We start from the raw sequence: 25,871 nt of genomic DNA, 5'->3' as shown, positions 1-25,871 counted from the left end.
AAAACCCTTGATGGTACAATTCAGTCACAAAGTGACTGACAATTTTAAGCAGAAAACACATTTGGAGCTGACATGAGCTAGGAAAAAACAGTTAGGTGAATTGCTTGTGTAGCACCACACTAACCATGCCTCTGGAGAGCTTGGTTCAAATCTGAATTTACTGCAGGTCATCACAAGCAAAAATCACTTTGATGTTCTCATCCTAGCCACCACTTATGCAAACTGAAAAACCCACTGGCTTTGACAGCAGAAGCCCTGATTTCCCTTTGCACAGCAGACCCAGAAATGTGTCCCCTATATGGCAATGACCAGGAAATCCTGCAGTTGATGCACTAACAGGTTAACTGTCCCAGCTTTACCATAACCAATTAAAAGAGAATAGCCATAAAAGTGCTGATACTACCATAGGGTAATAAACTAGACCTTATCAGTGACAGTGGTGCACATTACAAACTTCAAACTCATTCCTTGCCCTAATCCATCAGAAACTTCCTGGCTTTAATAGGCTATAAATGGCAAAAGCTTTGAAGTTCAAGGATTAGAATCGCTAATAGATAGACTGAACAAGTGACTAAGTGCAGCCAAGGCCTGCTTCACCACTGAAGAGCCAAGTGGAACGCACTGCATGAATCTGTATTAACATAAATTAAATTAACTTAATCAAACTGCCCCCTCCTCAGCTGCAGTCCAGGAGATTACATGGGTTCTCAAAGTGTTAAAAATAAATGGACAAAGGCAGAGGGAGGGAAGACAAGAGCCCCATGAGAACGAATTTATAAAAACACATTTTTACTACAATGCCAAGACTAGTTTAAACATAAGAGCCCAATAGCCAAAGCTCTCAGATGGGACCTATGATCATGAGGCTCCTAGGCAAGTGAACGCTTTTTGGAGATAATGATTTATGATTTAATAATGTCTCAGCAAACATAAGGAACACAAAAAAGTTAATATGCTTGTAAAAAGAATATTCATCTCAACAATTATTAAAAATGCTTATTAATATAAGGTTTCAAATGAACAGTTTGTTTCAATTCTCCTTCACCTGCCTTAGAGGAAAGAATATAGAGAAACAACCTATTTGAGGTAGAAAGCAAGGTTTTTTGTTATATTTGCAGCGTGTGCAGCACTTACCCCCCTGGAGTAATAGCTAAACCAAGTGTTATGTATTTGTTTGCAATAAAAAACTTCAGAGTACACAAAAACAGCACCTTCCATTTATATGTCACACTTCTAATCTCTAAAGATTCTAAACTAATTTACGAAACACAGATAAATGTAAGAATCAGTTCACTGTACTTGTCAGTGACAGACAACCACATTTGGTCTGTTTTACACAACAGTTCTAAACAATAGTTTGTGACAAGAAATGAATACTGCATCCAATTTAAATTGGAACAAGAATATAAGGAGGCAGAATCACTCAGGTTGTCAGTACATTCTTACAAAGCCAGTGAGTTGTCTTAAAGATTCACTCTGTTGGCTACTGGAGACAGAAAATAGTTTAGTAATAAATTCACAGGATTCAACAAATATAAATTTAATATTTTAGAACACTTATTCTTGTTAGAGGACACACTCTTGCCCAAAGAGCATCTCTTTCATATTTCAGGGAAGATGCCAAAGTAGTATTAGCTAGACAGAAATAACCCTATTCTACTTGAACTCAAAATTGCTTAGATATTGTGGACTGGAAAGTTTAATTTGCATGGTCATATCATAGAGTTCACATTCACATTAGGAACGACTGAACAAAGAGAACAGAGATCAGAGGAAATAATTCAATGCGGTAAGAGAGCAGAAAACCAAGTAAAAATACAGAAAGCTTGCAAGCAAAGGAAAGAGAAGGAAGAGAAAAATTCTGAATAGACACTGTATATAGGGCACCCACTCGTGTTCTGATTGTGGGGCAGATGGCTCTTTACCTCCAATACATAGCACAAACATCTCTTTAGCATGCTACTGCAACCAAATCTGCCTTGAAAAAATATGGATTTAGATGAGTACAAAAATGGTTCATGAGCATTAAACAATTTTATAAACCCCATGAACTCAAAATAAGTGTGAAATTCAAAAGTTCTCCAAACACCTTGAGTGTGTCTACATGAGCCCCCTCCTTTAGGAAGGTGCATGATAATGAGGGAGTTCAGAAGACACTAATGGCGGCCGCGGCGATTCAAAAGATATCTGGTGTTAGGAAGAAGGGGCTTTTGAAGACTGGGGGATCCTTTCAAAAGACTGCAGGCTACACCGGCGGCATGCAATTTGAAAGTGGCACTTTCAAATTGCCTGACCACTGTTATGCTAACTAGATGCTGCATATTCATGGCAGTGCCTCATTAACATCTTCCAAACTCCCTCATTAGCATGTCCCTTCCGAAAGGAGGGGGCTCATGTAGATACACCCCATGAGATTGGCTCATCACAGATATAAATAGAATCATCTGGGTTTTAAATATAATTATTTAAATGAAGATACCATCCACCTCTCTTTTCCTGGGACAGTCTCAGAGTTTTCACTTGATATCCTGATATCACAGAAACATCTTTGTGGACCATCCAGTATGCTCAAGATTTTTATTTCATCAGTCAAAATGCTCATTTATTTTATAACCACAAAATGTCCAAGCTACATTGCTGCATCAAGTCAAATTTGTTCTGGGTTTACCAATAACAAACAGCTTAGTGGAACAAGTGTTTACTGTGATTAATAGTGTCTGGAGAGAAAAATCAAATGAGTGTAGGCAAATTATAGCCTCCCCGCCACCCCCACCAAGCCATGTTAATGACATTTGTTCAGCCTTTTGTGGTTTTTGGAGAAAAACCCTCCACTGAGAAATCTGCATGGCTTGCTACTGAGTCAGCAGCTTGTAATGGCAACATGAACACATGTCCTTTTCTAAAAGTGTAATTTGGCCTTTTGTATTTTGCAGTTTAAAAAAAGTGGTTTCATGAAAGGGTGCTACTTTTTTTATTTGAAAAGTATTAATTGTGAAGCACTTTTAAATAGTTTTATGTTTAAAAATACATAGAAGAAAGGATTTATTGCAGTAGATGTACAGTAGATGTATTAGAACACATACCACCCCACTCCATCATGAATGCCTTACCTTCTGGTGGATTCTTATTCTGATTGTTCCAAACGACTAACAGCTTGGATAGACTGGGCACCTTCGACACCTCAGTGATGACTCGGAATAGGCTTTCCACCCTGTCATATGTCAAGACGATAGCAGTGAAGCCTTGAGACTGTGGTGGGATCAATGGAAGGAAGAGGGGGTTGCTCACGCTGCTCCATTTCTGTAAAAGCACAGAGGATATTGGATCAGACCAGGGCCAATTAAAACTATAAAGTGGGGGATGCAGGCAATCAGAATGTAAGCACCAGAGCTGGAATTTAGCTAAGGTATGTCTCTTTGGTCAACACCCTTGGAAAAAGTAGCCTTTCAAAAACCTCCTGTTTTCTATTTCATAATTCATAGCTCCTTAAAATCTTCACGCCAATCCCACTTCCCAAAGGGAATTTCTGTCAGTGACTGATAAGGGCTTTCTATGCAGTAAGGGGCTTCAAAAAAGGGTATGGAAGGGATGAAAAGACTTATGGGAAAGGGAACCAAGAGGCCCTTAAAACCCAGCTAGCAGGGCTTGATTCTCATTTGCTACTCTTTGCTCGAAAGTATTTTATTTTTATAGTCTAAAGGGCCAACAAGCTATGAACCAGCTCAGAGTGGAAATAGAATAAAAAACAGTAAATGCATAATCTTGGCACCAGGTGGGCACACAAATAAAAAAGATAAACGCTGACATTGTAAAAAAAAGAGGGATAAAATATTAACTTCAACAAAACTAGTTTTATTCTGCGTGAAAGAAAAGCTATTACACAGTTAAATAAAAAACTTTATGAGAGATGCCAGGAACAATTTCAGAGAGTTATTTATTCCATCTGAATTCTAACTAGGGTGTCCCTTTTAAGACTTTAAGGCTCTTATTTCAATGCACTGCCAGCATAAGGAAGCCAGCTCAGTTGGCAAGAGACAAGACAGACAACTCTGTTCTCATTGAGTGTGCCAACTACATTTGGAGCCAAAGATGTGGAGGGAGGCAGCTGCAAAGGAACCATAAGATAGCAATGAAACTACGGGCATTTTGACTCTTAACTTTTTCATTCCAGCTCACTATTCAGACATCAAGGCTGACATCAAGGCTGGGACAGAGAAGCAGAGGCGGAAAAAAAACACCCTTATTTGTGGATGAGGGAAGAAAAGGTTTTTGATTTGGGAAAGGAGAAGATGTGACCATTTGGCAGGGAAGCCTTTGAATCTCAACAAACAAAGAATTAGAAACACTTCTAATAGTCTAGAAACACCGCCCAGTAACTGCCTACACTTTCCTGCACCACAGTAAGAAACCCCAGTTAAATACATAATATAATTCTGCTAATACTGGGAGGAAAACAAACTTCATGTATCAAGCTTATCATCTCATGTTCGCTGGAAGGAGGTATCGAGCCTCACTATTTCCTCAAAGAATCTTTAGTCCTTTTTCCTCACACTTCAAAGATGGCTGCCTTACCCACCTTACCTGATGACATTTAACCCTACTAAAATAACCTGCGTACCTACTCATCAGTCTTGGTGACAGTAGTAGTTGACATGTGTATCAATAAGAAGTCCTATGGCAACTTATAGACGAACAAATATTTTAGAGCATAAGATATCATGGGTAAAGACACACTTCATCAGAAAACATATATATTCGTCTATAAGGTGCCACAGGACTTCCTGTTGTTTTTGAAGATACAGCCTAACTCGGCTACCCCTCTGATACATGTGTACCAATAGCTCTCAGATTGCAGATGCTCACGTTTTCTGTAATGCCAGATTTTTACACTCATTTTCTTCACTATGAAAAGGGATGTGAAGAGCAGAGGTAGAACCTGCTGATTATGGACTCGTCCCAAGAACCTCTACAGTGAATCACAACCTAAACTTGAATAGAGCATAATCTAACTCATTAGACCTTTAATGAGCAACTTCAAAAAGTACACTTTTTCTCTCAGAGATCCTGAATATAAAGTTTTCCCCAATTTCCCACCTTCTCCAAATGATCCTTTTAATGGCGAGAATCTTTTTTGCATCCCACACAAGCCTGCCTCTATTAATACCTGTAGCACTGGTTTAGCTGCATAATCAGTATAGAGCCAAAAAAATCCTACATTTGTCCTCAGCCAGAGAAAATAACTGGTGAAGTAATCTTACAGACAATATCCTTTTTATTATTTTATGGTGACAGCCACCATCCAAGTTAAGAGTACCCATGTGAAGTTTCCTCTATTGTGCACGCTCTTTCTAGCTGTCGTATATCTTACTTGATTGTGTTAGCATCAAGAACAAGGGGGTCCCAGTCCATGATTCAAGCTCATAGGCACTACAGTAATAGAAACAGTAAATAGTATATTTTGCTAGGATTAATCCTTTCCATCATCTCTGAAACTACTTTTTTAACATTTAAAACTGTGCTAGCTATTTCATAAAACATATACAAACAACCCCTGCCAAAAGAACATTAACACAAGCAACAATCTAAGGTTTTTAACACGACATGATGTCAGTTCCAACTGATCCTACTCGCACTACAGAAGCTTCTTAGGGAAAAACATATAGATTTATTCAAATTTATCAGAAAGAAGCAGATTAATTTTAGCTTATGCCCCTGGTAAGTGGTGGCCAAGTAAAGGAAATGCTTGTAGTCTACTCCTTACATCCTAATGGGGAAAGAAAACCAAGACCTCTTGTTTGAGAGAAATATTTCAAAAGGGCATTTAGGCATCTCTGAAGTGCCATTAAGAGCAAACCCCCTGCTGCCTGCTTGAAGTGTATGTCTACAGTCTGAGACCTCTTGACCCCACTTTCTGCAGGAAATTGGGCAAATTCAAACCTTTATAATTTACTTGAGTCTTTCAGACTTATGCTGGGGAAAGGCAAACAATGTAGACAATTGGCTCAACAGAAACTTAATTAAATTTCTATTATGGCAGCCGGGCACAAAGTGCATCCTGGCATCAAGATTACTCCCAATCACCGACAGCAGAAGAAGTCAACATGGTGAGAGAACATGTGTTCTAGTCCCATTACTATTAACCCTCATGATGGGTACCCACCTGAACTTTCACTGTCAGAAAGAGGAGTAAGAGGCAGTGATGGAGAGATCATTTATCACTTTCCATGACAAAGTGTTGACACTTAGGGATATGGCAATCCTTTCCACTCTTCATCCCTCCCATGCTAATATTCATTACAGGAACCACGGTAATTAACCCAAGATTGACAGTTTGTTTATTGTGAATCACTTTTATGGACAAGCAGTATCAGGTAGCAAATGGCAGCTTTCTAAATGCAATCTCACATCACTCAATCTGGCAGTTCCAGTTGTTTGGCAAGCCTCTCCACAGACAACATGAAAAACCCAAGGATGGGAACCCTCTATGTGAGACAGGGTTTGGGGAGATTGGCTTGAAGCTGGTAAAGTGTGACAATTCTTCAGTGTGTCCATGATAAGGAATGTAAACTACTGCATGACTGCCACAAGCAAACACACTCACACTAGAGAAAGGGGGAGAAGAGAGAGATTTTATATTTGCCAGCAAGGCATTTTCTTCTTGCTGCAGACACATAACTGAACATTGTTCTGTTCCTTCCTTATTGCATGCAACATGATTTTATCTGAAGTATAGTTCAGGTAACGGGGGCAACCCTCTTATTAGTGATATCTAAGACAATACTTGATACTAACTTTTTAGGTGCGAGGGAGGTAGGGATTTTGTTATTTATACCAAAATCACTCTTGCTAGGATACAGGACTGGAATATATTTGACATCTGAAAAATCACATCCAACCACAATTATTCTATAACTGGCTAGTCACTCTAAACATTACCACCACTGTATAGTACCAAAAATATGCTATAAGGACTCTGCCCCTAAAAGCTTACAACCTAAGTAGAAAGAAAGGAGAAACTGTAGGCAATAAGCAAAGAAGCAGTAAAAATTGTTTATGTTCATAGAGTAACATTACTTTGTCAGGTTTCAAAGGGAAGAAGTCCATATGTGAAGGAAGAGAAGGTGGAGGATAAGGAATGGGTGCTAGGAACTTGAGGCTGTTGGCAATTCCTAGATACAGTTTACTAGGAAAAACTGGTAACAATATAACAAATAGCTTCTCTTGCTCCCATGAACAAGGCCTTTTGCCACCCTGTATGTTTTTTCATCAACCAAACTTAATATTTATTGTTAAACAAACTTTTTAGTAAAACCATATTCAGTTTGAACAAAGAAAACTGACCATCATTAAAAGCCAAGAGACAAGGACTAAGGAATATGAGGCACTAAATGGTACAGTAAACAAACAGTTCTTCCACGCACCAAGCAAAGCAGAAATGTATTTATCCCCTACCTCTTCATGGAGGGGGATTTTGGTTGAATTGTTTTCAATCTCAATGTTAAACTCAATGTGGTTTCAATTATGAATTACCAGACCAAAAAAGTCTTGATTTATTCTATTTTGTTCCAATTATGCATGATGTGTTTCCACTGAATACTTTGAGAAACTATTTCATCATGCTTCCCATCCTCAAGTGGTCAAAGGGCAAAACCAGAGGAGTTAACCCTCTCTTCTTCCTCAGAATCAATCATAGTGATTACACTGTGAATTCACAGGATTCAAACACAGGCGTTTTTGCCACTGCACACAAAACACTGGCTGGTGGAATTCAGTACATTCTCATCAGTAGCGAGTACTATGCTTTGTATGAAAACCTGTAATATATTTTGTTACACATACACCACAGCTCTTCCAGTGCATGCAAGAATTACTCATGTGAATTCCTTGTGAACACCTATGGGAACAGCTGGTACCCTGGAGCATGATTTCTGATCACCAATTTTTAGCCCTTACATTCAAATAAAAAATTATGCAATAACTTTTTAAAGTCTAACTAGATCTACTTTACTCTCTCTGGCCTCCTCCAACTGTAAATTCTATACATTCTGTGATTATATTCTATGCTGTTTTAAATGTGTTGATCCAGGATATTAGAGAGAGGAGGTGAGTGAGGTAGTGTCTTTTATTGGAGCAACTTCTGTTGGTGAAAGAAATAAGCTTTGAAAATATTCAGAAAGCTTCTTCAGGTCCGTGTACCTTGAAAGCTTGTCTTTCACCAACAGAAGTTGATTCAACAAAAGATGTTGTCTCACCCAGCTCATCTTTCTAAATTCTATGATGTATTTATTTCAGTTTTACTTTTTTTTTCACTCTTCCCATTTATTCCAGCAACAGTGGAAGTCACATGAGGTAGAGGGATGGTGAGTGCTGTTTAGAACAAAGTGAATATTTACATTGTTATAGTGACTGGGATCTTTAGAATTGCTCCATCTATCAAAGTACTGATGTTCTGTTGGTGCTTATCACCATAGCATTTGACCGCTCCTAATAAAGGTCCAGTAAACTCTACTGGGAGCAGTCTCCCAGGCTATATCTAGACTTCAGAATTCTGTTGGGAGACCACAGAAGTCTGCCGCATCCAAACAACACATTTGCTTTTTCCAGACGACTCTCGGAAAAGCAGAAGCATTCTGCCGACATCCCTTGTATACCTTGTGCCATGAGGCAAAAGGGATGTCTTGGCAGAGGGGCTTTTCCCGACATTTGGCCCCATAAGGATGGGCCAAATGTCAGGAAATCTTCTTTCAACAGAACTGTCAGCAAAAGATAAGCAAATTGCTGAGCACTATTTGTATATCTTTTGCTAACAGTTCTCTGCAGTTTAGGCACAGGGTTCCAAAGCCCAGCCATAGGGCCAGAAAAGACTGAATGTATAGTGAAGGTGAAGTTTGGCATGCAAGATGACTAAATTCTACTACACACATTTTTATTGATTGTTAATGAAGACTAAACCTCTCATTTTCCAAGCCTCCAGAAGAACGATACAGACCAGCTTGTGAAGTACGAAAGGTTATTACAGGGAAAGGAGCAGGTAATAAAATCATTTAGGAATAAAATGGCAGGCAAAAATCACTTTGGAGTTAATTTAGACTAGCCGCTGCATAAAATAAGTGCCATGAGAACAAGGAACAACATCCCCTGCATATATTTGTGTATGTGCTTCTCTCTTCAATCTCTCCAGATTAAAGGAAGAAAAAAAGTTCGCTAAAAACCCTAGAATATTAGATACAGACAGGTTGCGTGTGGACTTAAAATTACAACAGACATTAAAGTGAAACATCTGAAACTCCACTCCATGCCAAGAGCCAAGTCCAGGAGTCTGTTTCTCACGGAGGATATTGCAAGCAGATGAAGTTCAACTTTCTCTACATCAGGTACCAGCCACACTGCATTAGATAAGTATGTCATCTTTTTACCATATAAGAAGAGAATCCTGATTTTTTGCTCTTGGCAGGTAAGGCGAGGAGGATTTGACTGTCAAATTTTGTTTCACCAAGAAAAAATATTTTAAGTCTGAACAATCATATAGTTGGTACACATGATCTGTCATAAGACAAACACTGCATTGCTTAAACTTTAAGGAGTGAAGTTTCTAAGTGGCAACCCTCAGGATCCAGATCAGGGTGAGCAAAGTTTTTGGCCCTAGGGCCATATCCAGGTACGGAAAGTGTATGGAGGGCCTTGTATGCTCACAAAATTGGGTCTAGAGTGGAGGAGGCCAGGGATCTAACTGCAAGAGTGGGCTCTGGGGTGAGGTCGAGGATGAAGGGATTGGCGTGCCGGAGGGGCTCTGGGCTGGGATCAAGAAGTTTAGAGGGCAGGAGGGAAATAAGGACTTGAGTAGAGGGTGGAGGTGCAGCAATGGCTCAGGAATGCTGGCTCTGACAGTGCTTATTTCAAGCAGCTCTTGGAAGCAGCAACACATCATATCCTGGCTCCTACATGGAGTTGCGGGAAGGTGACTCTGTGCAATACCCTGCAGATCTCATTGGCTGTGGTGTCCAGTTAAGGGGAGCTGTGTGGATAATGCTTAGGGCAGGGGCAGTGTGTGTAGTCCCCTGGATGCCTTTCCCCATAGGAGCTGGATTTAAAGTACACTGCCGCTTCTGGGAGCCACAGCATGTGTGGAGCAGAGTAAACTTGTGCTCCCACTCTCAAGCAGGAGCTTAAGGGCCGGATTAAAACAGCTGATGGGCCGGATGTGGCCCACAGGCCCCGATTTAAATTATTCACAGGAACAGTAAGATGTAAAATGCCAACCAAACAGCTAAGAAATTAAATGCATTAAAAGCTTCAGTTGTTTGCCACTTAGCTGAAACACACAATCCATCCTCTAAATGAACATCTGACTTAGGTTTTGTTAAGAGAATAGCAACTATGCTACTGTTACTAGGAGAAAAAGTCATTTTTGCATTACTTTAGTTAAAATAGGGTGGAGATTCTTTCCTTACTGAAAAAACATTGTCTGGAAGTCACTCCACAAGAGAACAGAGAGCTCTGCTAAAGAAGTGCACTTATTGCTTGGCACATAAAAATTCTCTCAACAGTCATTAAACTTGTAACTATTGAACTCTAGTTTTTAACAACCACATTCAATACTCTTCCGCAGACATAACAATGGGGGCAAATCTTGTATCAGTCTGTGCTACAAGCAGGCTTGTAAGAATTCCATTAATACCAGCTGAAGTAAAACTAGAAAAGAATAACATTGTCTTTTTCAATAACCTGCATATTTTGGGAAGGTACAGTGAGCGAGCAAGCGAGAGAGATTAATCTGTAAAATCTAGACTTGCAATGACTAATTTATCTCTGCATTAGATCACTGGAAAGCATTTAACTGAGGAAATTCTTTCAATTCTAGGTTATTAAGTCTAATGTAGCTTTGAGAGAGACCAAAAATCATGACTTCCACTTTATAGACATTTAGTGATTTATGTGAAGTCAGTTAATAATCTCCATCCACTTTATAACGGATAATGGTTGCATCGACAAATGGCAATTAACTGGTACATCTGCAGGTATTCTCTGTAAAGGTAGCAAGGGTTGAATGGTTCCAGAGCTGTCACTTTAGTACCTTTCACGAGCAGAATATTAGTTTATTCGGAAAAAAAAATCCAGTTGCATCTATGTACACACACACACAGTACTGAATCATAATACAGAAAACCAAATAAATGTGTGATGTTTGTTACTATTTTTCCCTTCTCCCGCAACTCCAATGGAAGGCTCTATTAACACAGATGTTGCGCTGTTCCATGTGGAAACCTTTATTTTAAAAAAGGGATAAAAACTTTCAGTCAACCAACCACCAGATGAAATTGTTTTGATCATTTCTCTGATGCATAACATACTTTAGATGCAACGCATTACACATGCACTCATGTCCAAGCTAACTTACATTCCCTTATGCAGAAGAACACTCAAGTGCTGCTATTCACCACTGTGGCAGCAACACTCAGCATGGGATGGCTTCAATGAAGGAAACAGAAATAAAGGAGAGCTACACGCAGACCTAGCGGTGAACCTCCTCACTACGAACTACAGTGTACAAACACCACTTTCATCTTCACTGTCAAAAACAATAGCAATGCCTATTACAGAATCATTGGAATTCTGCTCAAAAGAATATATAATCATCTGCATAGTTCCAACTTTCATTTCAAGATGATGGTGTGGTCAAAGTAAACCTTAAAATGAAAACAGCTTAGAGAAGTAGCCTACATTTTGTACCAATCCCAATATGTTGCCAGTTAGCTGGAGATAGGGTTGTGGAAGCATAAGATTCCTCCTCAGAGATGAGATTGTTAGAAATTTGCCTAAGGAAATATTCTGATCTCTGGCAAACTCCTGGATGTAGCTCTTGCACAGGTTACTGTCCCTTTTCTACAGTTAAATAAATAAATAATGAAAATAAACTAATTCAAATTAAAGTGCAGTAGCATGACATCACATTTTGGGAACAAGGGACTGAAAAGAAAAGGTGACTCAAATCAAGATAACCTCATACAGCAGAATTTTATACGGGAGGGAGTTACAGGAATTGAACAAGTTATGTGGACTGTTAAGGTGGAAAAACAATCACTTTTACTGTTCTATTTTTTACATATAGACTGGATAGCATTTGTCCCATGACATACTCTGTAAAATGGTAAGGGCACATTACTGAACATTTTTTTCTGATATTTGTAGTGACTCTATGAGAGTTAGACTAATTTAGAGGGCACAAAGCATGTTTACATATAAGAACACTACATGAATGATGACTGAGAGATAGACATGTTCATCTGTATTAGGATCACTAGAAGCCTCGATAAGAATTCTCACTAGTTCATATTTGGAGTGATGAACTTTCCAGACACAGCTGGCTCTCATATGCTGTTACATTAAACAGTAAGGCAAGTTTCCTTTTTCACAGCTGCCCAATCCCATATCACGTATTCCAATAAAAGCAGGCCTTTCCTATATAATTACCTGTAAGCATATCTGAGTTCTCTAATTCATTCAGGAGAATTATTATCCAGAGTACAGATATGTCCATAATCAATGTTAATGTTAATCAGTGACCTCTGATAAGCTGCTGTAAATCCCTTGGTATCAAAAAACTACTGTCTTCTCTGAACCACCCACAAATGTATTCAAAGTATATGTGACCCATCTTTTGTCCCCCTTCTCAAATCTGTCACTCCAGTTTCTGTTGCAGAATGCAACTAGAGGGTAGATACACCTGCATTCAATATAAAAGGTAGAATTAGGAGGGTTGACAGAAAGAGGAGGGAGAATAAGTGAATGATGAGTCAGCCATGTTTGTTGTGAAAATAAGAATGGCAAATTCTGAAGGCAAAAGCCAATAACAGATGAGGGTTTCATAGGAGCCCAGATGAGTGCATACTTCACTATTAACGCTAACGTGACTTGGGGATGCTCCCATTTAACTGACTAATAACTATATTACAGACTAAGAGAACATTAATGTCAAAGTTTGTGAGTTTACCTGCTGTACTTTTTCTCAGCCTGACAGTCATTTAGCCCAGAACACAGCTATCATATGTAAACTGGTAGCAGTCACAAATTAACTTTTTATTACTCACTCTACTTTCATATTTGGATGTGATGACACCCTTCAGTCTACTAAAAGATACTGTGTCAAATCTGCATGCACAAATATATCATAATTTCCCACCAGCACTAATAAGAAATTAAGGCTCCATCTACACTACGAGATAAATTCGAATTTCTTAAAACTGATTTTGTAATGCTGGGTTTATAAATTCAAATGTGCATATCCTCACCTACCCATGTGCTCCCCACAAAGTCAACTTATTGCTCCCACAAATACTGACTGTTGCAGCAGTGCATTGTGGGAACTATCCCGCAGTTCCCTCATACCCATACCATTCTGGGTATTTTCGCTGGTGGAGCATGGGAAAAAAAATGCCCCACAAGTGGTCATGGATATTTGACATCATCTTCCAACATTGCATTGCCCTCATTTGCCTCCTGTGGTAAGCAATCAACCTTTTTGCAGGCAAAAGGAAGGCATCACGAACGATCGCCAAATTAACAGAAATCTCTTGCTTTTATAACTGAATTGCTTTTTAAAACTGTAGCTGTAATTGAGTTATGAAAGATTTTATAAAAAGCAGCAGTCTGTGTCTTCTCAACTGGCTCTCCACCCACTGTCCCCCCTCCCTTGATTGTATCTGATCCCTGAAAATAATACAGGGACGATGCAAAGCTTGAAGACAGAGTAGATAGTAAAGATTTTGAAAGAAGAGATTTGGCGAAGAAGGGTTTTTCGCTTCACAGTGCATTATACAGCTTCTGTGCCCTGGGATCTCCCAGCAGTCTGTATCTTCTCAACTGGCCCTCCACCCACTGTCCCCTCTCCCTTGTTTATATCTGATCCCTGAAAATAATACAGGGACAATGCAAAGTCTGAAGAAAGATTAGGTGGTAAAGGTTTTGAAAAGGCTAGGAGAAAAAAGATTTCTTGCTTCCCTCTTCACTACACAGACATTGCCAACATGGGGGATGGGGCTGAAATCTCTTGGTTTTTGTGAAAGCCAACAGGTTCTCAACTGGCCTCCACCTACTCTTCCATGTGTGAAGGGGTCCAAAGTTAGAAAAAAAATAGAGAAAAGGCTAGGAAAAGAGATTTTTGGCTTCCCTTTTCACTACACAGACATGGCCAACACGGTGGATGGGGCTCGACAAATTTCATTGCCATTTTGGGGAAGTTTGGTATTTTGGAGGTTGAATGGCCAGTTGACATGGTCCCTGAAAATCTTTTTGGGTGGTGGGGTGTGGGGTCTGTGGCTCGTAGGCCCCAAAATTCATAGCCGCCAGGGGAGATTTCCCCCCCAGCCACAGGTAGTCCCCAGTTCCCTTGTTGTGGCAGGGGCTGCTGGGTAGAAGGCCAGTTGAGGTGTTCCCCACAAATGGCAGCCAGGTCCCACAAGTCTTCGCCACCAGGGAGACTTCCCCCAGGCAGCTGCAAGCCCCCCAAAATCTTTCCTGCCCTTGGAACCCTCACCACATGCAAGCCAAGACATGGTGCTGCTTGGCAGCATGGGCAGCACTGAATGGTAGGCACATTCTTTTTTTTGGGTTGGGGGCTAGCCATGTGATGTGGTTGGGCGTGGGAAGGACCCCAAATGCATGGTGCTTGAGGGGGAGGGTGGGGAAGCCTGCACATATGTAAACCTCTAAGAAGTTTCTCAGCCTCTCACACAAGCACGACCCCTCCCCCCACAACAGCCTAGCTGCCACATGGCGCGCTGGTGCCAAACAGTGCAGAAAAAAATACCAACTCAGTTAGCAGAGGTAAAGACAAAACCATGAACTCCGTGCTGAGGCTACTTGTAATGGGTAGATACAGTCCTGGCGCTAACAGCAAAGAAAGAAAGACATTTCTCAGCCTCTCATACAAGCATGACCCCACAGCTACAGGCTCCTGGTCCGGAACTGAAATCCACAGTCTGCCTGTTACCGAAATGAAATTCACAGTCTTCCTGTTACCTAATTCCTGTGCGCCTGGGCTATGTCTACACAGCATGCTGCTGCTGGCAGGGTCATGCAAATGAGGACACTCAACAATGCAAATGAGATGCTCATTTACAAATCACACACCTCATTTGCATACTCTCATGTGATCGCTTTCCCAGCAAAGGCTTCAGTCACCAGAAAACAAGTTTTGTAGATGGGGGTGGGGGGGTCTGTCGACCAACCGCACCTTGCTGACAGCCCCTTATCCCTCATTATCCCTCAAAAAGGTCCAGCAATGCCCTGGAGGTGCCCTGGTTGGAGGAGGCGCCCAACTCCAGGCTAATGATGAGGGTCCCCTAGCTGGCCAGGGACACAGTGTCACCCTCATCGTCCAGTTGCTGCTCTCCCAGGTGGGACTCCGACTCCAGGGTGGAGGCCTCCCCAGATGTGTCCAGAGAACTCACGGGAAGGGTACCTCACGTCGCTCCCGGTAGCACGGGCCTGTCGTGACCCTGACTGGCGGCCTTCATACTGGGCTCACGTACACCCCTACCGCAGCTCCTTAATGTTAACCCGGACCTGCTCCATGGTCCAAGCGGGGTGTCCTCAAGCTGCCAGGGCTGTTGCAACCTGGGTGTAGCCTGGGGCATTCTGCCTTTTAGTGGCTGGGTCAAGCAGCACTGTCTCTTCAGCCCAAAGGCTGAGCGGATCCCAGACTTCAGGATCCATCCAGGATGGGGCATGCCTCCTCCTGGCCAGTGGTGCATCTTGGCGATCCTCTCCCCACTCTCTGGAGGGGCGGGGGACATCCCTGGTGGAGTGAGAGGCCACCATTTGCCTGTGTCGGCTGCAGGGGGTGGCCATGAGCAGGCTGCAAGCTCACATGCTGGCTGGGCTGTTCACACATTTAGTACTTCCCGGTGCAGGGTTTCTAGGGCTCCTCCACCTTAAGGCTGGCTGGTGGGGCAGAGCATAGAGCTGTGATTGAGGTGGACATAGTGTCTCCCCGCTCCAGGTGGCCAATACCATGGAGGACTTCTTTGTCAACAGAAGGATGCCCTCCCTCCCCAAGCATCTATACTATTTTTCTGTCAACAGAAGCGTTATGCCTCGAACAAGAGTGACAGAACTCTGTCAGGGAAACTGCAGCATTCTGGTGACAGCTTCTCGACAGAACGCGTTTGCAGTGTGGACGCTCCTGAGTTTGGTCGACAGAAGGCCACTTCTGTTGACAAAACTCTGTAGCGTAGACATGGCCAAAGTGGCCTGGGCCTCAATCATTCTCTGAAACGTCCTGCTTTTTGTGTCTCAAGCAGGACTTAATTCCTCCTGATAATAACAGACCATCTCTGGAATTCTAACAGCTGGATAGTGCAACTATTTAAAAAATAACTCAATGATTTATTACCTTGACTGGCAGCTACTAAACAAATACTTGCTGCCCAAAGTGTGTGAAATTATAAATTAGTTGGACTCTCTGGAGGAGGCTGCCTAGAAGGCTGTAATGATAATTAGCTCAAATCCTAGAGATAAAATATCTCTAAAACAAAAATGTTTACTATGAATGAATCATAGCCACTGAAGGCTGCAGTTACTGGCTTCCACTGTTAGAGCAAGGGTAAAAACATACACAGTACAGACTTCTGCCAGTTAAATGAAGTGACTGAATCAATTATATTTTTATATGTATTCATGCTGCAGTGATAATTATCTACCAAAATTCATGGTCATTAATGTCACAGAATTGTGTCAAGAATCAGAGGGGTAGCTAAGTTAGTCTGTATCTTCAAAAACAACAAGAAGTCCTGTGGCACCTCATAGAATAACAGAAATTTTGGAGCATAAGCTTTTGTGCACAAAGACCCGCTTTTTGTCAGATGCATGAGTGTGGGTCTGTTCAAGAGCCATTAAACACAAGGATCAATTCCTGATGTGAATTGTATTTTTCTTTTACTGTTCCTTTGAGAGAGGCTTGCAAGAAAGCACTACATAGCTGGCTGATACGGAGCCTACACTGCTCAGGAAGGAAGTTTTTTATGATTTCTTCATACTGAAAGAAGAAAAATATTCATGAATGTAGTCAGAGTCTTTCAGATGAAATATAAATCCAAGAAACTGATCATCTGTGGACACGAAAGAGTCTCACTCTGACATCTGGATGGACAAGTTCTAGTATGGCGAATTATTTGTGTCTCTTTACATTTTCTCTGCAGTTTCAGATGCATAGTGTACTCCTCTTTACTTCTTGTATTATGCTATTGTGTACAGTTGCTACTTGCTGCTAACCAGTTTCAGTACTACACTCTGTTGCTGTGTTTGTTTGGTGGCTAATCTCTTATAAAGTGCTTTAGGACCTTTCATCCCACAGAATCGCAAGAAAGACCGTCTTCTCTAAATATTAAGTTATAAAAAGAAAGAAACTGTCTCCCACAGAAACCGTCACTGAAGTCAGTGGGTATCCTACTAGAGGGAGAGCAGAGATGAAGCTGCCTGAGAGGTGGCTTTTCATCCTAGGTGTTTCCAAATCTCCATTTATCTTTCATCATGGAACTCAGACCATGTGTCAGGACATTCTTACTTTGCTAATGCATAGTATAAACTGTCTACTAAGGTGTTCTGATCCCCTCATTCTTAAGTAACTTCCTCCCTCTTTCGTATCTTAACCTCACCTTAGACATCTGTCAATGCTACACTTACCTCCCACTCAGGGCGAGCCTGTTGAAAATGCCTCACCAATCTAAGGAGTTTAACATTAAAAAGCTATCTCTGAGCTCTCGTCTCCTGTACTGCTGAAAACTGTCCTCCTTCCAGCCTTTTGTCTAAGCTTTGCTAGGATAGTTTAGAAAAAGGAAAAAGCTCTTAATTTTTCTGTATTTATGTATAAAATAAAAACTATAGGAGAAATTAGTTTTCAAAATTCTATTAAGAAAATAGAGTAGATCTCAATAGAGTGACAGGGTTATTAATTTAATAACTTTTCCTCTTCAAAGAGGTCAGTTCAAATCCTGGCCAAGAAACAAATGGAATGAGTTTGTCCAAAAAGTCAGATCACTCAGGATGATTATTAGTTTCCCTACAAGTGAGGTCTACTACTAGAATGCCAGAGTTATACAATCACAGGGCTGTGAGGAGAAGACAACTATAGAGAGAAGAAAACTGCAAGCTGAAGGTAGAGGAGGTTTGCCTGACCTATGCGAGGAAAGCTCACAAAGGATCTATGTATACCATGGGGCTTCTGCTGATGTTATCACTTCAGTTCTTCACTTTCAAAGATACCAAATTCACATAAAAATTAAAACATATTCAAGTAATATTATAAAAACCTAAATATCATAAAAATATGTTCACTTTGTGCGGCTTACAAATAAAACAAATCTTTAAATAGTAAAGTTACGAAGATACATAAAACACTACTCAGGAAGGACCTGAAATTAAAAAATGTATTTTATGACTAAATCCCAGAAGTATATTCTACTTACAACAGCTGGAGGATCATTCCATTCTTCATAAGATATGGCAGCATACGGGTAGATCCTGTCATTAATAATCTGAAGGGTGGCCAGAGCAATTACTTCCATCGACTGAAAATACGCTTCCCAGAACCACCTTGCCTGCAAGGAAAGGATGAAATACACTTTTAGACTCTGCTAACTCAACAGACCTGATGCCTATTAATCATTTTTTGTTTCTCATACACGATCTGCTCAATGCCATTGAGAAATCAGGTGAAAATTAAATCAAGAGGCAGATTCACTAAAACAAGGGATGTTTCCACAGAGGCCGGAGAACTCAGATTGAAAAATATTATTGAAAAAAATTAACTGAAATTGTAGAACAAAAAATAAAATAAATCCAACAGGAAATGCAGGGGAAAACATTTCAACGCATTTGTGACTGAGCTACTGTAATAAAATTCCATGCAAATATATGAAGGAGCGAGTTGCTTTTATATATTTATTATGATCAGTTTTTCCCCGCAAATTGTCAACAAGAGAATAATTTACTGTTATATTTGTTTTTCATAATTCGGGGAAACCCACAGTGCAGCCCAAGGCCAACTGAAGCAGCCTATATGGCTACCTTGTAACTGCAGCATGTGGAATGACTGATCTGCTGAAGGGGTTTGCTGCTGGTATACTTGGCCAAACAAGTAATTGCTACTCTTCTACGAAGAATATAGAAATGCAAACAAATATTAGCATTTCTTTTTATATAAAAATGTACAGGTAGGCAAATCAGTTATAGTCCTTATCCTGGCAAGTTTCCAACAAGGATGTAGTAAAACGTGTTTGCCATTGGCCTGAACTGAGGGTCTTGAAAATAAATGTGATAGGCAAGCAGATAAGCCCATAAAACTTCACAGATAACTCAGTTCTAGGCTGAAACTCTCTGTGAAAAATTTCAATCCAGATTCTACCCCGACAAACCCTTAGTACTAGAGGAAAAACAGGGTGTGGTAATGAATATGCTGACTGATGCAATACTGTATTAGAGATTTTTTAAAGCTTGGAATCAAATGATATCAAAGAACTACATCCAACCCAAAATGAAGTATGTTTTGCCAATGATCATAGCTCCAATGCCTTGGCCTAATAAAAGGGAATATCCTGAGCTTAGTTATTTCTGCAGGAATTTCCAGCACCTTGAAGTGTTAAGAAGGCACCTCTCTTTATGATCTCCCCATACTTTAGCATCAGCCTACAGGAGTGTGTATGTGTGTCTAGATAGAAGAGCAAGTGATAGGAAAGATATTTCCAGATGCACTGGCAGCTTATAAAGCTTGCAGAGCCAGAAGACTTTTCAAACAATGCACCCAGCTCTAGTGACAGGTTAGCAAAGCAGCAAATCTTCCTCCGAGTTTTTCTGGGGAATCCCATTGTCTTGGCAGAAAAGGCTTCCAGATAAGAAAACTGAACTGTTTCCTACAGTTGTACAATGCATCCTACAGGCGGCTGCTCTTTGGGAAAGAGCCAAGTGATTCCTCTATGTACAATTTGTAACACTCTTTGGGATTATTCATGTTGAACAGCAACATATACAAGTGCCATAAAACCCAAATCTTCCTTCTATAAGTGCTGAGGATGCAACTTCACAACCAGACTCAATTCATGTTCCTGAGATATGGCACAATTCCTTTTTTTTTTAAATATTAGTGATACAACTGAGAAGAAAACAGAGGTCTATTGTCAAGTCCTCACCCCTAGCACCTCACTCTGGAGGCAGTTTTTAAGTCAGGTTCTTCAGAATGTTTTGGTTTTATACTATGGAAGTGGAAAGCCACTCAAATGGCACAAAAGGCAACAACCTTTGGCTTATCTGGAAGAGGATTATACAGAAAGATAATGGGTATAGTACCTACGATACTTTTTACTTACTGTGAGGAAAAAGCAATAATCACAGGCCTTAACACCTAAGAATATTCCAAGACTTCCTCCAGGAGACAGATGAGTCTATCCACCAAGTACTTATACTTTCCCCCAGAGGGAACCCAAAGCATTTTACAAACCATCAGAGTTGCCGATACAATTGCCAGGCCTGTGAACGACACGAAGGTCCAGCTCTGCGCCCCTGGAAGAGGAGAGTCTTTGGAAAGGGGTAGAGCTTGCTAGAGACTGCCTCATTCAGCTCTTCAGCACTGCCAGGCACGCACCATCTGGGGTTCCAGGAAGATTTAAAGAGCCTGAGGCTCCAGCTGCTGTTGCTCCTGCAGCAGTGGCGGCCAGGAGCCCAAGGTCCTTTTAAGATCACCAGGCCTTGGGGTAGTTGCCCCTTTTGTCCCTCCCTCCCTCACCATCAGCAGACCTGAAAACCATATATAGTCTGAATAACGTTATTCACCACAGAAATGCATTCTCTTTCATGCACAAACCAAATCAGCACTGCCCACAAATTTATGCCAGATATGAATAGTATACCCAACTGGAAGTGCAGGAGAAATATGGTAATTTATCCATATTATAAAAAATAAATATTTAGAACTCTAAAACACTTTGCAAAAATTAAATAATCCCCTTAGTGCCCCCAGAAACCTGGACAATAAAAGTGAAAAATATGATACTTCAGGTATGCATACACTGAAATTAATAAGTCACAGGCGGCCTGGACCAGCTAACTCAGGCTCACAGGGCCTGGGCTCATGAGCTGTTTATTGCTGTGTAGAAATTCAGGCTCAGGATGGAGTTTGAGCTCTAGGATTCTGGAAGGTAAGAAGATCCCAGAGTTCATGCTGCAGCCCAAGCCCCAGAGTCTACACTGCAGTTAAACACCACTTTAGCCTGAGACTCATGAGTCTGAGTCAACTGGCAGAGGCCTGCCACAGGTTTTTAACTGCACAGTAGACTTACCCACAGAAAGGGTAAATTACAAATGACTTACACAACTTCCTAAAGAAAACCACAGACAACGTAAGGATAAAATTTGACCACGGCCGTCAATTTAACAACCCTTCCAAAATCTAATGACCGCAAATTAATAGACCCAATACCCTGCAAATCTGTGGATATCCACTTTCTATCTGTGCCTACAGATCATTTTTATGGATCACAAATTTTGCATCTGCACAAGTCTCTAGACAGAACATATCTGTGTGTTAACTTACTAATAAGTAGTTTCAGAGACCTATAATTTGTATGAGATAAATTAATTGCTAGAGAAATAATTCCATGTAGCCCACCAAGGTACAGCTGCAGCATGAATTACACACAATTAACTTCAGAACCCAGCCTGCTACTTCAGCTGCCAAGTGGTATATTCTGTTTCTCCAGATTTGGTAAATATTTACTGGCAACGTTAGACTGATGATTATTCACCTCTATAGTAACCAACTCCTCCAGCAAATGGTTACATGCAGAACCTATTTAGACACTCTCTCCTTCACGTTGACTACAGCAGAAATTCATCTGAACCCACTTCTTGTTGCTGCAAGATATTTGCAGTGTCAGGCAGAATTACATTTGCATTAGGGGTGTTAATGGGTAACTCGTTAATTGGTAGGTGCTGGAGCAGCCTTTCACCCAGCATGGGAAGAGCGTTGCTCCAGCCCTGTGGAGCCACTGCAGATAGTGCTGCAGGATGGACAGAGCAGCTTCCATCTCCGGCATGCAGCAGGCAGGAGTGCTCAAGTCTGGCCGGAGCAACCCCCGTTCCTGGCATACACTCCCCTACTGTTTAATCAGTTAACAATTAAATGGGATTTTACATGCCCAATTTTCAACAGGACAGTGGGTGGGGGTTAAAGGGAATTTACGCTCTACAGACTAATATTTGTGCATTTATCAGTTTTAGATGCACCTTATAGACTAACAGATATTTTGGAGCATAAGCTTTTGTGGGCAAAGACCCGCTTCATCTGATGCATCTGATGAAGCAGGTCTTTGCCCACAAAAGCTTATGCTCCAAAATATCTGTTAGTCTATAAGGTGCTACAAGACTTCTTATTGTTCTCGAAGCTACAGACTAACACGGCTCCCTCTCTGATACCAGTTTTAGAACTAGAAACTGTTTCAACATATGGCTTTTATTTTTAAGAACATACTTTCTTTACGGGAGAACCCAAAACCTTTGAAGAGGTTTGCAAATCTCCACACAGATGTTCTGAAGGCTTGTTACTTCCTTCCCACCTTGTTTGTTTTTATAAAGCAGAACTGATTAACATGGTTAGCTATTCTTTATTGTCCAGCAAACATTACTAAGCATTATTGGGAAGTTATTCTACTAGGGACATACCTGTGTTTCTGTTTCATTCAGCATAATTTTAATTTTTTATTTTACAGTGTATGTGACTGAAGAGCTTCCATCAGAGGGTAACAAAAACAGTAGGAATTGCGTGGAGAGTCAATGATACACATCATAGTCCATTATCAGGGTCCAAACACAGGAGAGGCAATAGAGAAAACGTGAGTTCTGCTCCTGGATCCGACACTGACACCCTCTGGCTACGTCTACATGTGAAGCCTACATCGAAGTAGCCTATTTCGATGTGGCGACTTAACGTCTACACGTCCTCCAGGGCTGGCAACGTCGATGTTCAACATCGACGTTGCGCAGCACCACATCGAAATAGGGGCAGCGAGGGAACGTCTACACGCCACAGTAGCACACATCGAAATAAGGGTGCCAGGCACAGCTGCAGACAGGGTCACATGGCGGACTCAACAGCCAGCTGCTCCCTTAAAGGGCCCCTCCCAGACACACTTGCACTAAACACCACAAGATCCACAGAGCCGACAACGAGTTGCAGACCCTGTGCATGCAGCATGAATCCCCCGCGGCAGCAGCAGCAGCCAGAAGCCCTGGGCTAAGGGCTGCTGCACACGGTGACCATAGAGCCCCGCACGGGCTGGAGAGACAGCGTCTCTCAACCCCCCAGCTGATGGCTGCCATGGAGGACCCCACAATTTCGACGTTGCGGGACGCGGATCGTCTACACGGTCCCTACTTTGACGTTGAACGTCGAAGTAGGGCGCTATTCCGATCCCCTCATGAGGTTAGCGACTTTGACGTCTCGCCGCCTAACGTCAAAGTTAACTTCGAAATAGCGCCCGACGCGTGTAGCCATGACGGGCGCTATTTCGAAGTTAGTGCCGCTACTTCGAAGTAGCATGCACGTGTAGACACAGCTTCTGTGTCCAGGGACAAATCACAAACTCTCCCCCATGAATGGCTCACACATGAGCACTCTTTACTCTGTCTTATGGGCCATCTATTATTGAAGTGAAGGAGGCTAAAGGACAAGCAAGAGGAATTCCATTCTGTGGTCAACTACATAGTTTATGCCACCAAGGCTGTGGCCACACTAGCCCCTCCTTTCAGAGGGGCTATAGTAATGTGGCACTTCGGGATATACTAATTAGGCATTGCTATGAATATGCAGCACCTCATTAGCATAATGGTGGTCGCGCATGCTTCGAAACTGCAGGTTTCAAAATGCATGCTGCCTGTGTAGCTGGGGGCCTTTCAAAACAGCCCTCTGATTTTGAAAGCCCCTTCTTCCTATTTGGTTTTGGTTATATCACGGCTGTGACAAAAATACTTGCTTCCTTTCACAAGACATCTGCAGAGGACTGATCAAGGGACTTGTTTCAGCAGATAGACATTCTGCTGATTCTGGGTATCTGGCATCATTTAGTAGTACACCTAGTAGGACAGCAGCACAATCCAACAGTAACAATGGGCATTCTCAAGACCAGGTACCCATAATCTTAAAAATATGCCATGACAATACTAAATTCAGCTATGAAAAAAGGAAAGCAGAAGCATTTCCAGAATTCTCTAAAGCATTCTCAGTTTAACCCTGCGCTAGTCTCTTTCCTACCTAAATGCTGGTGCCTACAAAATCAATTAACTTTAACTACAAAAATTGGGCTCAAATATACATTGTTAAAAGTACAATGGAGAACTGACACTACTTCAGGAATTCTCAACCTAGAGGTTTGCAACCTGCACAGAATCATAAGCAGGCAACTAGGACTTGCAACCATCCTGACCTTCCCACATTACTTAATGGGCAAGACATACTGAACAGATGCAGGGTGGAAAAAGAAGAGCACATCTGCCAGAAAGTCTACCTTCAACAATCTGCAGTACATTTATATTCAAGAGATTAGATAGCCCAAAGAATGTAGAATGACCCAGAATGCTTGAGGCCAGGCTTAGACTGCCAGCTAAGTTAATATCTCTAAATGGCTGTTCAAGAAACCTATGTAAAATGAAATAGTCTCAGTCCAATTCCTACAGTCCATTTTACAAACACACCACTGTAGTTAATACCCTTTGCCACCCTTGTTCATAGTCCCACAAAGTAATCAACAACTGAATGAACTATGGAGACGTAACTCTCCTCCTCCCTACAAAGGTGATCCCTGGTTAGCCAGAAGTTGTAAACCTGACTGCAATGTGTACACACTCTCAGCAGAAGGCAGCATGGAGGAAGTTTTCACTATGAGTGCTGCCATTCTGCTAAGCTGTCAGTTTCCAGAAAAAAAGAACCCAACATCCAACCAATTCCATTTGTCCAGAATGGGGGGGAGACCAGGGGGAGGAGTGAGAAGACTAAATTTGGAGTATAGCTAGGCGCTGTAGCATTATTTGTAAGACAGAGCCTAAATCAACTCGCAAGCAAAACTAGGATTGAAAGAATAGTTGCAAAGCAAAATAGAAAGGTGTCACTCCAATCACTGAGGCCGACAGCCACCACAGCCCAGGGGCAAGGTCAGAGAGGGGACCAGCTCCCCAACCCTTGACAAAGTTGTAAGGTGTGGGGCTTAAGGCAGTCAGCCCTGCCCACGCACCCTCCCTTCCACAGATGTGTACAGAGCGGCAAGGACCTGAACTCCAGCTGCCAGCACTGTTACTTTGGCAGCAGTAGCAGCCACAGCTCTGGGCAAGCCCGGAGGCAACTTCCCCCTTTGCCATGCCCTGTTGGCAAGCCTCACTCCAATGTACTGCTTATGATGTTATCTGACAGAAGTATTGTAGCAGGTGACAAGAAAGGGTTAACCAGTTCATAGGCTGACAAACCCAGGCTTGACTATTAAAGACTTGTTAGGAAGATGTGTAAATGATAGCTGAGCTATTACATTAGGTGGACTAACACTTTGGAATGTAAACTTGCATTATTAGACCATTGGAATGGTAGGTGTTTACTCAGATCTTGAGCTGTGAACAATCCTTGTCTGTTACTATCACTTTGATTCAAAGATCAGAAGAGAATATTAACATTTGTGCTGAAATCTGATTGAAGTATTATTATTGTTTGTCTCTTTGAAAGTTATGGTAAACTGTATGTGAATTGTTTAATGGATAAATTACCTTGTACGATTTGCCACAATGATTGGGAAACAGAAGGTTATGTCAAAAGCCTATTGTGTTCGCCCAGGCTCAGAGGC

General features: G+C 41.5%; 1 protein-coding gene across 3 annotated transcripts in view; it reads right to left on the bottom strand.

Moving 5' to 3' along the window:
• The window catches only part of EXT2 (exostosin glycosyltransferase 2), a 120,411-nt gene that overhangs the window by 49,490 nt on the left and 45,050 nt on the right, over positions 1-25,871 (bottom strand). For all 3 annotated transcript variants that reach the window (XM_074997530.1, XM_074997531.1, XM_074997532.1), the window contains 2 exons: positions 18,465-18,596; positions 3,111-3,300 (listed from right to left, as the gene is read on the bottom strand). In XM_074997530.1, the coding sequence (XP_074853631.1) occupies positions 3,111-3,300; positions 18,465-18,596 (322 nt within the window). The remainder of the gene's footprint in view (positions 1-3,110; positions 3,301-18,464; positions 18,597-25,871) is intronic.

Source organism: Carettochelys insculpta, chromosome 6, assembly GCF_033958435.1.
Source record: "Carettochelys insculpta isolate YL-2023 chromosome 6, ASM3395843v1, whole genome shotgun sequence".
NCBI lineage: Eukaryota > Metazoa > Chordata > Testudines > Carettochelyidae > Carettochelys > Carettochelys insculpta.
The sequence above is the reverse complement of the archived record's forward strand: the minus strand, read 5'-3'. Positions and strand labels throughout refer to the sequence as shown.